We start from the raw sequence: 12,668 nt of genomic DNA on the forward strand, positions 1-12,668 counted from the left end.
ACGCACCACAGAAATTATGCCGCACGAAGGCATTTAAGCTTTTGTTCTTGGAGCCGGGAACTAATGACCCCACGTCAGCTAAAAAATGAAAACTCCTTCTGTTCTTTCATCAGGCGGCTTCCAGGTTCATGCAAGAAGGAGAACACGTTTAGCCGGAGTAATAAAATAAGGTGCCCGCGGCAAGGGGCACCAAAAAGGAAAGGTGTGTGATGGGGGCAGAGGGTGGGAGGGGGTGGGAGAACCCCGTTAATGACCACAGATCACTTCAGAGGGAGGGATGAGGGCCATGCAGGCACCCCACTAATCAGAGGCCACATTGCTCAGGCCCACTTTTCATTACCCTGATTTATTTCTGCTCTGTCACAACAAAGAGCACTCCAAGTGCTTCCAAAGTCTCCGGGGCGGGCTCCGGAGTCCCGTGGATGAATGGAAATACAAGTTGATGCATAATACATTAGCGGATCTTGAGAGAAAGAATCTGGTACCAAGTTTGGGGGAATTCTTTTCAACGATTCAAGCCTTTTGATGTTTTGAATATCTAGTTTTGCCTGATGATTAATTTCTGAAACTGTAGGAACTGAACTATTTTTTTTTCCCTTGAAACTGACCATCACTTAATCCAATGTGATAAAACCCACGATTTATAAAATCACTTAATAGATGTTACAACACCTGCTTCTAGCCGCAAACAGTGGAAAACAGACTTCACTTGCAATTAAGTGTTATCATTAGTGACATTTTTTTTTCCAAGCAATACTTCATGGGTTTTCAAAATGACAATTACAGACCTCATACACAATTACTGTCACATGTAGTTTGGCAATTAATTTTGAAGACATTTGTCTAAAGGTTTCACAACAGAATATAAAGTGGCTCTTATTGTTAGGTAACGTTACTTTCAATGCACCGAAAATCTTTTCCCATCAGCTCTGCTTCTGATGGGGCTGATGCAGGCAGATCACTTCTTTGTGGAATACAGTCCCCCCGCTTGTAGCTGTGATTAGGCATCATCCGAAGACTGTTCGAACACTGATACTCGTCAACTAATGCATCTTATGAAAAGCTCCAATTTAGACATAAATTTTCCTACAGCAAGAAATCTATAAATTTATAATTAGGAGCTCTTGCTGTTCAATATTTGTACATAATCCAGAGTAGGAGAGGATTATGAAATATTGAGAGCTGAATTCATTATTCATAGGCCACAACATACAGTAAATATTCTTTGAAATCTACAGCGGATGCAAGGCACCCATATTCCATTATTTCTGAATGTCTTGCACACGGTAACTATGGACACTACGGCTCACACCCTTGTTTTTTTCTTTTTTCTTTCTTTTTTTTTTTTCTTTTTCAAATTAGGATTCTGGTCAGGGTTGACACTTGCTGTTTTTAATTTTCATTTTATCATAAGCAGTTTAAGACTGTTGCCAGTGGTAATTTGCAATTTTTATCAAGACCTCTTCATTATAGCTTCTGACACGACAGATGCTGTAATTAATCATGCAAGACAAGTGGGGATAGTGGTCACACTGTTCTCAAAGAGGAGCCAGTGAAGAGCAAGAAAGGGGGGAAAGAAATAGGCACCGAAATAATTATTTTGGCTTAAGAATTAGCATTCGCCCTCAGTTTTAACAGCAGTAACAACACGGGCCCGCCAGCTCCAGTCCCTAACGTGAGAAGGCAAGTGCTGTTCCTCTGCACTTACCTTCCCCTTGCACTGCAACAGACAGGTAATTTACAGAAGTATTTCCAACGTTTTCCTTTGCTTTCAAGGGCCCTGGTGTGGGGCCGTGCCATGCCAATCCTTGGCTGTATCATATGTGCAATCAAACATGGAAGACGAGCTTGAGCCCAAATACAAGTGGGTATCTTGCCCTAGTTCCCCATCTGATACTTACTCAAGGAACCAAGAGGGAAATGTGACATATCATTTTATTTGAAAAGTGAACAGGTTCCTGGTTGTTGCATCAAAATACAGTCCACGGGTTTTACTGAAATGTGTTTATTCTATAGCAAGATAAAAGCATTTTTGTTTCAGTTAAGCAAAATACAAACAACTTAATCGCTGCTATCGTAACTCATAAAAAAGTATAAAACAGCATAAAAACACAATAAGCAACGTAGCAATGAATGGTTCGTGTCACCAGTGTTTACGTTAAAGCCTCGTTTATGAAAACTTTACAACACGTGATAGGAAAACTTACAACTTTGAAAGGAAATATTTACACTGATTATTCACGGTGGCGCGACTTTTAAATATTCTACCGGTATTACATCATAATAAAAACTCTCACTTTTTTTTTTAAATCTTAACTTTTTTGTAATAACTGTTTTCATTTAAGTTCATTTCCCTTTGAAAAATACAGTGTTTTTTTTTAATTTTTCGAAACTTGTCACTCAAAACACAGAATATAGTATTCACATTCTTTTCCTCTAATTGGAATGAGTATAACAGGCTAACAGCGGTCAGAGATATATTGTTGGGACATAGACTGTGGTTTGGTTTGGAGGAGTCATGGGTAAAAAGTGGGGATGAGTCAATAATTGAATCTAATCACTTGCATTTTTTTGTTTCTGGAGATATTTAGGAAAGAAAAATAAGACCTTTGGCAAGAGTCTGTGATTTACATTATTTTTTTTCATGACAAAAAAATGCCATCAACTATTCACGTCATACAAGTGTTTGTATGAAACAGGAATCTTCATATTCAGGTAGTTACAACTGTGCTTTTGATTGCTAGGGTTGCGCGAGCTCCCGCGGCCCGGAGGTGCGGTTCATTCACTCCTGGAGAAGTAAGGCCATGTTCTGTGACTCAGAGAGGCCAGTTTATAGTCCCCGGTATGTGTCCCAGGATTGGTGGAACGGTTCGATTCACATATTGTAGGTATAGCCTGAATAAATAAAAAAGGCATCGCATAAAAGAGCACAGCTTCTCTCGTTTAAAAACCAAGTGGCAGAGCGTGTCAGCTCGAGAGGATGCCCCGCTGCGCCGCGGGTCTTATTGCCTATCTAATAGACACTTCAGAGGACCACGTGACCTGTCCCACGTTTCTGCAGAACCAACACCGACTTACGGGTCTCAGCCGCGGACGGTCTCCCCTCCGCTCGCCTCCACGTGCCCGTTTGTCCGCCACACGCGTCTTCAGAAAATACTGACCTGCGGTAACACTGGAGTCTGTGCCTGGGGCTGTATTTGCGACTGGTGCTGCTGGGAGGCTGGCTGGGGGCTCCCGATGGTGGGCACGGGGGAGGTCATCTGAGAGGCGACGGGCGAGTGCTGTCGAGGCGAAGGCTGAGACGGGTGCGGCATGTGCTGCAGCTGCTGCAGCTGGAGCTGCTGCTGCAGCTGCTGCTGCAGCTGCTGCTGGCTGATCTGCTGCTGCAGCTGCTGCTGCTGCTGCAGGTGCTGCTGCATGTGGTGCTGAAAATGCTGCTGCTGCATCTGCTGCTGGATCTGCTGATGCATCTGGTGCTGCTGCAGCTGCTGCTGCTGCATCTGCTGCAGCTGCTGCTGCTGGGTCTGCACGGAAGGGCTCACCTGGGTGGAGGGTGCTGAGCCCACCAGGGTCGTGCCCAGGGAGCTGATCAGCGGGGCCCCAATGTTCGATGGCATGTTGGCCGCAATGGTGACCGACGTGACAATCTGGTTCATGGGCAGTCTCATGGTCAAGGGCTTGGGAGCAATTGACCGAGGGAGCGACTGCTGCAGAGTCTGAGGTGCTGCCGGCACCGCTCCGTGTTGAGACAGTGGAGGGTTGAGCAGCAGGGAGGAGGTCAGATTGGTGGACGCCAGTGTCTGCTGGACAGAGCGGATGGTCTGGGCCTCCGCTGATTCGGCAGCTGCCTGCATTTGGGGAAGAAAAGTCCAAAAGATTAAAACACACAAGTGGTTGAAATATTTAAGTATTTTTCAGCATGGCCACCACGATGCATGCTTCCCTGGACACAAGCCCTCTGTCATGTGACTTTTTAGCTTGTCCCCGAGATAGAATCAAATTCCCCACCTCTCAACCGGGGCTGGCCTTGTGCCTTTGCTCTGCTCAACGGAACGTGGTACAAGTGAGGTCTCCGAAGGCCTTGCCCCCTTCCACACACACTGTCTCTCAAACCTACCAGTGCCGTGTGTGTGATGACGGACACATGGCCGGCCCGCTCAGCCTACTCAAGAGCCAGCCAACTGCCCTGTACGTGAACAGCCCAGTTCCCCACCCCTGACCCCACACTTCCTGTTGACCGCAGACAGATGGGCAGAGCTAGCTGACCCTGCCCACCATGCCCTCGGATCGGAAGAAACAGCCAGGTAACTGGCACTCTCGGAGGTCGATCCTTATCTTTTTAAGTCACTGGCTCTGCAGCTACTTGTTACGCAGCAATACTGTAGCACACAATGACTGATACATGTGCAACAGTTCTTCACCATTTCAGCCTGCACCGACCTCCCCACCAAACCCTGACTGACACCAGCGTGCAGACCACCAGCATACAAATCCACCTCTCAGGCTTAACGACTCCGACCTGGGGTGGGTTCCCTCACCCCCCCATTCCTCGGTTTCCTTATCTGCAGAATGGGGTTGCATGGCGTTCACCTCGGGCAGAGGCGGCGAGGATTCAATTAGCGCCCGCGTGTGAGTCACACGGAACAGTGCCTGGCCCATGGGAAGCGCTTGGTAAGTATTAGCCATTTTTGTTAACAACTACCGCTACCAGAACACATCAGAGCCCCATATTTGCATGATTATCTTGCAACAGTGCTCAGCTGAATATAAGAAGGACATAATTGGATTCCTTAGAGGGACTGCACGGAAGCACTTTACAATGTTAGCAACGGTGCGCTGTACTGACTATTGGCAAAGGTTTCCAGGATGCATCGAGGCAGCCACAGGCGAGGGAAGAGCACCACGACTCACGTGACTGCGTGCCCTGTTACAAAGAACCGATCTGGGAGTCAACGTGGAGAGAGACCGCCTATTCCATTTTGTCCTAAAAAAACACAGAGCTACCTCCTCAGAAACATAGTTTCCACTAACGCCACAGTGACTGGAATGATTCTTCTGAAAAACTATTTTTTTTCTTATCCTTCACAAAACCAGGGGGCCTTGGAGGAAGGGCCGCTGGGGCACCGTGGGGCTATCGAGCTGATAGCCACTCTCTTCGAATGATTCTCAATGTTTACTTCTAGGTTCTTATTACTCGGATTTATAAAGCCTGCTATTAGAAGGAACCCGAGGCGCGACTCTGGTGTCGGGACAGCCACTCCGTGTGGGAGCAGCCGCGGTCGATGGCATCACTGAACGGACGCTCTGGTTCACTTTCCGGCTGCTGCGGAGCCTGGGCCTGGGAGCCGGGCCGCAGCGGAAGAGAGCGAGCCCCGCCCCGCCCCGCCCCGCCCCGCAGAAGCCGTAAGTAGCCCTCGCACAGGATGCAGCCCGCTAGGCCATCCCAGCGTGGAGGCTGGGCTCCTGCTCCCAGCACCCTCGCTCCTTGCAGCGGGGCTTCTCGCTGAGGCTCAGAGCCGAGACAGGCCTCCCCCACACCTGGGGACTCACTGCACCTGCTCCCCAGTCCTCACGTTCCGTCTCTTTCAATCACTTGCACGTGATTGGATTTTCCGTCCTCCTCGTCGCGGGGGCCACCCTCCGGGGGGCCCTCCTTGCCCACTGTTCCTCTTTAGACCGTGGGGTCCCAAACCAGAGCCACACCTTCCCGTGAGGCCAGCGGATCAGCCGCTGCTTCCTACTTGCGGTTCCAGCTGAAATTACTCCCTACACTTACACTCCACGGACTACAGTAGCGCCTACCAGGTCTCTGAATACAAATGCGGGGATGCTCTTATGACACTCCTTCCTGTTGACGTTTTGGAGCCACTGAATTCCATTCAAAACTATCTCTGAATCCGGTTTCTCCTAGCCAATGTGGACCTTATTCACCTTCCCCTTCTAAGGCAGCCCACGGAGCTGATGAGCCGATCGCCCTGGCGATTGCCTTCCCGCCTTTCCAGTTACTGGCTCTGGGCCGAAACCCATGTGCCCTCGATCGCTCATGCTCTAAGGCACAAAGATCACCTCCACTGCTTCCGGGTAAGTGAATGAATGAATAATCCACAGAAGGAGGACACTCTGTTCACGTCACTCTGTCTAATTACCCATCAACTCCACCTCCACTCTAAATATCGATGAAAAAACCACATTCGGTGGTTTTCTGCCAATGGGAAATCCGAGGCCAGAATTGGTACCACGTCTTTTGTGGCGCGTCTCCCAGAGTCTGAGAAAGAGGTTTTGCGATATATGGGACTGTTTCCTCTTTCTAACGACCTGGAACGTGTCCCGCCAGCTGTCAGAGACAGGAGGCCCTCTCTGGACCGGATTCTGAGCAGCTGCCCAGGGTGGATCTTAGCAGGAAGGAGAAACAATTCGGGAGAAGACGAGAAACGTGGGATAAGCCCTGGCCGACGGCTGTGCCACCGAGCCCGCCACGCCCTGAGGCCCTGGAGGTGGAGACAGGACGAGGACACGGAATCACTGCTCGCCAGAGGGCGTTCACCCAGATAAAAACCCTCGGCTTAATTCCTCCTCCCCCAAAGCCTCTCTAAATTCTAGGAAGGCTCAAGACAAAGTTAATTAAATGGTAAAATAATACAATGCAAAGCTCAGGCTCCTTCTGGATCAAGGTAATAATAATCTGCACTGACATTTGCTTTGGGATATTGGCGCATTTTATAATACATCAGGGTCCATTGTATACTCTGTGTGTAATACATATACATGTCTTTTTTTTTTTCCGGAACTGGGAGTGTAATTTTATTTTAAATAATCATGAGGCTTATTTATTTATATGATGTGGAACAGTTTGGTCAAAAATGCCACCTCCCCTGTTGCAATAATGTAGCCAGTGGAAAATTTATGATATGGTGTCCAAAAAAAAAAAAAAAAAAACGCCTGACAAACAAGCCTGCCAGTTGCAAAAGGAGACATTAATACGCGTCTCCCTCTCTGGCGGAAAGAAAAGAATAAGAGGCTATTTAAAATTTGTCCAAATAGCTTCCACACACATCGAAAGAGATCAGCGAATCCTTTGGAAACCATTTAGATTTAACAGCTTAAATTAGTTCTATTTATCATATTTTTCATGCCATCACAGCCATGAATGCATAATGGCAAACAAATACATGTTTGAGTTATTCAAGAGGCTTTCCAGTTAAGTCCGAAGGGAGCTGCGCTTATGTTTTCAGTGGTCCCAGGGTAGAAGGGTGGGGGTTCGGGTCTTCAACGTTGTCACGTTGTCACTCCCCGAGACTGGCCGCCCCCGCGCACGCCTACCTTAGAAACGAGGCTGGCCCTGTACGCAGCCAGGGCCTTCAGGTACTCCTTTTTGGCAGCTTCCGTTTTCCTCTTGTACACCTGTTGGAAGACCACAGTGAGCGAGCACCGCACGTGCTGAACCATCAAATAACCGTTGTACGACTCAGGTCACCAACTAACTCCCATCGTTCACAGAAAACGCTGGCCTCTGTGGCTTTGATCAACGTAAACACACACACACATCAAAACAAAACCCAGCTCGCTCCCTGGAGCACAAATCTGATGTTTACTGTGGCAAACGAGGAAAAGATTTCAGGTTGCAGCATAGACTCCTTGGGAGTAACAGCTGGGGGCCTCATGCACTGGAAGTCCATGAAGGTACTGAGAATACACTCCGCTGCTGCCAGGGGGTGAAATGATAGAAAGTAACAAGCTTCCCCAACACTGTCCACTTCCCCCCACACACGTTTCTAAACTGGATCAAGTCAGAGAATTAAAATACCCACAACAGGCAGAGCATGTGAAGACAGAATACATGGAGGCCTCCTGGACCCTGGTTTCCTTCCGCAGAGAAGAACAGTCAGAAATAGTATGACACCCGCAATGGCCATCAGTGCGACCCGGGAGTTACAGAGACACCTGCCAGTGTGGTGCCCGAAGGGGCTTCTTCCCCTGACAGTGGCCTGAAGGCTGAGTGTTGGGCCAAGGCACCGCTAACTGCCTCTCCCTCTGGAGTTTAAAATTAGGTGCAGCCGTGAGCCACACCCTTAGGATTATGTGCCCGGGGTAGAAAATCACACAGCAACTCAGCTCCCTGCAAACACACAGGCAGATTCTACATGCACCATCCCAACAAAACCAGCTGGTAAAACCGATTTCACAATTTGGAGAAAAAAATATAAGGCAATAAGGGTTTTCCATGCTCCAGACCGGAAACAAGTATTCTATGTTCTTCCTAATCGGGGTCTTCTTCTGCAGCTGTGAGAAGTTAACTGGTATTAATGGTCACCAGACTTGCGTGCCAGCAGCAAAGGGAGGACTGACCCCCACGGGAGTGGTTTCTTCTGCACTCTCTGGGGGAGCTGCTGGGGTGGGGGTGGGGGCGGCAAGGAGAAGAGACGGGGCCCTGAGGAAGTATCTCCCACCAGCGTGGCGAATTTCTCAATGCTTCTCACACTGCCGAGCTTTCAAATGGACCTGGAATAAAATGTCCAACGCCCGGGGAAAATAATGAGACACGCCGAGGCGGCTTCACAGTGTGGGACCCCGCCGGGACAGCACAAGAGTCCAGAGAGACGGTCAAGGGGAAGGTAGGCGGGACGGTCCTCACCGCTCCGCAGGGCCCTTTTCGAACAAAGCGGGGGAACACTCCACATTGTTTCAAATGAAGAGATGGCCGTCAAAAGTTTACGCGTGCAGGGGACTGCTTGGATTTCCTCCAGCTCTCCCCTGAATGGGTTCGCAACATGCACCCTTCTGGGAACTGAGAAGTCCATATACCTGGCCAGTGGTCTGGGGTCGTGTGTGTGTGTGTGTGTGTGTGTGTGTGTGTGTTGCTCTAATCCCACAGCTTAGAAAGGCTTCCGGGGGAAGCGATCCTATCAAGCGAATGAACCCACTTGGAAAAGATGCAAGGGCCGCTCTGGCCACGTTTTAGGGTCGCGGCCACGACGGAGCTTCGCCTTACCTGCTTCTGTTCCTCTCCCAGGCTGTCCCACATGGACGCCACGATTTTTGAGACCTCCCCGAAGGTCGCATTGGGGTTTTGACCTTTAATCGCAGCCTGCGTGTCTCTGAAAAACAGGGCGTACGCTGACACTGGCTTCTGAGGCTCGTTGGGGTCTTTCTTTTTCTTTTTCTTGGGGGTCTTGGGCTTCTTGCCAGAATCCGGAGCAGCCCTTTTCTCTCCGATGGCCTGCAAAGCATGAGAAAAACATTCACCGCCTGCAATGTATTTGCGGAGAAGGCAGCAAGACTCACATCAGGTCCGTAATCATTCTTTCAAGGCTTTGGGAAGTGTCATCAACAGATGAATCACCACCCGGGACGGGGGAGGGGTGAACTTGCTTAGAGTTGACTGGACAGCAGAGATTAGCATTTAGAACACTGATTAATGAGATCCAGAAGGATCTTCAATACATTTGCCACATATGCTCTAAATAGCAATTATGAGTAATGAAAAGCAGAAGACTCCATACCAGGCGATGCCATGCACGCGCGCACACACACACACACACACACGTGTGCTAGGCTATACATGTATACATAAACAAAACAGTTTACATTTTCAGGGGTTCTAGAAGTAAACCTAAATAATATTCAGGATGTTGATTGTATTCAGATACGATTCCTGGCCGCAGTCATAGGCCAAATGTATAATGGGTCTGAAATGACCTTTTTGAGTCTTATTTTTCAGTTTACCAGAATGTTCCTTTGCTAAAGGGTCTCCAGAAACACCAATGGAAATTAGCCACAACCCCTAAGCTTGCGCGATAGGGTAAGATTACCTTTATTCTCCAAAACAATCACTTTCGAAAGAATAGGACATCGGGAAATGTAAAAGTGTCAAAACTCCTCTAACTGAAGACAGAAAAAAAATTGGTACTCTTCATAAAATTAAAATCCCATCATAAGGCAACAGCTGATCTTAAACTCGCCAAGACTAAAAAGGAGACCAAGAAGATTTGTATGACACGTGGTAAACCAGCCGGCCCAGAACAGTACCGCCTGCCACGCAGGTGCTCTCACAGATTCACAACGTGAGCTCTGTGAGGTCAAAACCACAGAGCTCTGGCTGGTGTGGCTCAGTGGACTGAGTGCTGCCCTGAGAACCAAAGGGTCACCAGTTCGATTCCCAGTCAGGGCACATGCCAGCATTGCGGGCCAGGTGAGCAGTAGGGGGCGCATGAGAGGCAACCACACATTGATGTTTCTCTCCCTCTCTCTCTAAATATAAATAAATAAAATTATTTTCAAACAAGAAATTTTTAAAAAACAGAAATGATGGGGGTACAGCCCTCCAACCCCATAAACTACTGACCTCCAGATTCATCTGCTACCACCACCTAGCTTCAAAGATGATACACGTGTCAGAGAAGCAGGGGACATGACTTACCAACCTGGTTTCATCCCCTTAGGTTACAATATGACTATACTGAAGATAATTTTGCAGCTACCGTCACCCCGAACCCTGAAATGTCAGTCTTCATCTGGCCTTAAGCAAGATCAACAGAGATAGATCGGTTTTTAATGGCCTTGAGTCTTAAACCCTAATTCAAATTTTCCAGGAGTATCACTACTTTCTGAATGAGGGTCATTTGGAACTTCATCCAATTACTAAACTTCTTGGGGAGGGACTGGGCAAGTAGTGTGTCTTCTGAGAGTGTGGAACCCTCGAGGCGTTGGGAAACTGCTGGTCTACTTCTGGGTGGACTTACTATTTGCACCCCTTGAGTGGTAACAACATCCATACCTCATGAGTGGGGGGGACCCCAGAAACCCCGAATCATCTTCTGTGTAGTGCAGGCTTCCCCCGCTAAGTGAGTGTTCTGGGGACCCATCTGTATCAGGGCACCAGCTGGCGTTGCTGTGAGAGGCTGTGTTCGGCTTCCATGAATTTTTTTGATGACTCTTTCACACACTTGCCCTTTTGAGGGCGGGTGACTTACGAGCACACCTGCCCACACTGCGCTGAGTGCTCAGCAGGTTTTGACCCCAGATGGCATGACCTCTGTACCTCGCACTCCCCATTCACCCCATCTCTCCTCAAATGACTTTGTGTCCCCAAAGGGAAACACTTTGCCCATGTGGAACAGGTGAAACAAAAAAATGGCAGAAGCACTAAAAAGCATCAAAATCGACGAGTCCAAAAACTGTTCTGAGCCGTGGAAAAAAGGTCTTGACGGGTGTATCGCATCAAATGGAGAGTCCTTTGAAAGGGACTGAAGTTTAAATATGCAAGAATAAATGCACAATGTTTCATAAATCAATTCCAGGGGCTTTTGGGGGGTCTCCTTCTTATATAATCACTTCACGTACTTCAGATGGGGATAAGTCCTATTTCACCTTTCCTCCCAAATGCCATCTGTGATAACTCGCACAACTCAATAAAATGTTACAGCCCCACCGTCTTTTCATCTACATTCTCAGAAGAACTGAGACTTGTCTGACTCCAGTTAACGAATCTGAGCTTGCAAAGGAGGCAGCTAGCTGCCTTTCAGACAGAGCTGCAGCTGAAGCCGAGTTTTCCTTCAGTGCAAATACATGACTCGAGTCACAAGATAAAAAATATATATATACACACACACAGATTTTTCTGAGTGAGTCAAACATCTGTATTGTCTTCCTGGGAAAAAAAAATGTGGCACTGCTTGCCCCAACAATAACACACTGACCAATGGCAAGATCACAGTAATTTCCAGGGCAGCTTTTACCAAATAAGACAAGGTCAACTTCATTCTCTGTAAAGCGACATTTCAATATCAACAACTTTCAGCGTCTTTCTTGGATAAACTTCACTTGCCCTAATCGCCACTACCTTTTAAGAACACACCAGAAATGAAGACTCTCACAGTTGAAATAAAAGCTCAGAATTCATTCTCCTCAAGAAACTTTTTTTTGCAGTTGGCTCAAAAAGGCTAGGAAAGGTGTAGCCATCGCTTTCCCCGCAAAGGGACGTAATCAAGGGTCAAGTTCATCTTCCTTTCTCATCTAAGCCGCTGCAAAGATAAACTGGGCTCCTTGTCTTTACATAAACCCCAGACCCTGGCTTACAATGGAGCAAGCTCAGGAGTTGCAGAAGAATTTCCCTGGAGACGAGACAATCTCAGACTGGTGCCAAGGTATGTGTTAAAGCCCGTGGAAATGTGAGGGACGTGAAAGGTGTCCGTCTGAATTGCATAATGACCACTGGTGGCTTAGCTGTGCCTTGACACCCCTGGAGTTTCTTTCATCACTATGGTTGACCTACCTCACTCAAGTCCTTAGTGAACAGGGACTGTTAGGGCATCTGCCTGCCCTGGGTCCAATGGGGAGCTCAGAGGATGCGATCCGCCAGCAAACCCTGCTGCAAATAAATCCCTGTGACCTGACTCTCCCCTCCCCTCCATTCTCTTCATCCTCTCGGGCTTCTCCAGCTTCTCTTCTTCCATTTACTACTTAAAATAAATAAACGATACTCAGGGTTCTGGCCTTCACCTGCTCCTCGGACACTCTGAGGCATTCCGATTATTCCCACGCCTCCACATGTGTGTGCTCCTGGTCCCAAGTCTCTAGTTCCACTTCCAATGAACTGAGTTCTCCACTCAAAAAATAAGCATCTCGAATGCAACCCGTGCCAAACTCTTCCCAACGGGGAAAAATAACGT

General features: G+C 48.0%; 1 protein-coding gene across 2 annotated transcripts in view; it reads right to left on the reverse strand.

Annotated features, from left to right (window-relative positions):
* Window positions 1-1,921: 1,921 nt before the first annotated feature.
* Window positions 1,922-12,668, reverse strand: part of TOX3 (TOX high mobility group box family member 3) — a 102,158-nt gene continuing 91,411 nt past the window's right edge. For both annotated transcript variants that reach the window (XM_036011810.1, XM_028501865.2), the window contains exons 5-7: window positions 8,990-9,217; window positions 7,321-7,401; window positions 1,922-3,848 (exon numbers count right to left, since the gene is read on the reverse strand). In XM_036011810.1, the coding sequence (XP_035867703.1) occupies window positions 3,147-3,848; window positions 7,321-7,401; window positions 8,990-9,217 (1,011 nt within the window). In that variant the 3' untranslated portion in view covers window positions 1,922-3,146. The remainder of the gene's footprint in view (window positions 3,849-7,320; window positions 7,402-8,989; window positions 9,218-12,668) is intronic.

Source organism: Phyllostomus discolor, chromosome 12 (genome assembly GCF_004126475.2).
Source record: "Phyllostomus discolor isolate MPI-MPIP mPhyDis1 chromosome 12, mPhyDis1.pri.v3, whole genome shotgun sequence".
Classification (NCBI taxonomy): domain Eukaryota; kingdom Metazoa; phylum Chordata; class Mammalia; order Chiroptera; family Phyllostomidae; genus Phyllostomus; species Phyllostomus discolor.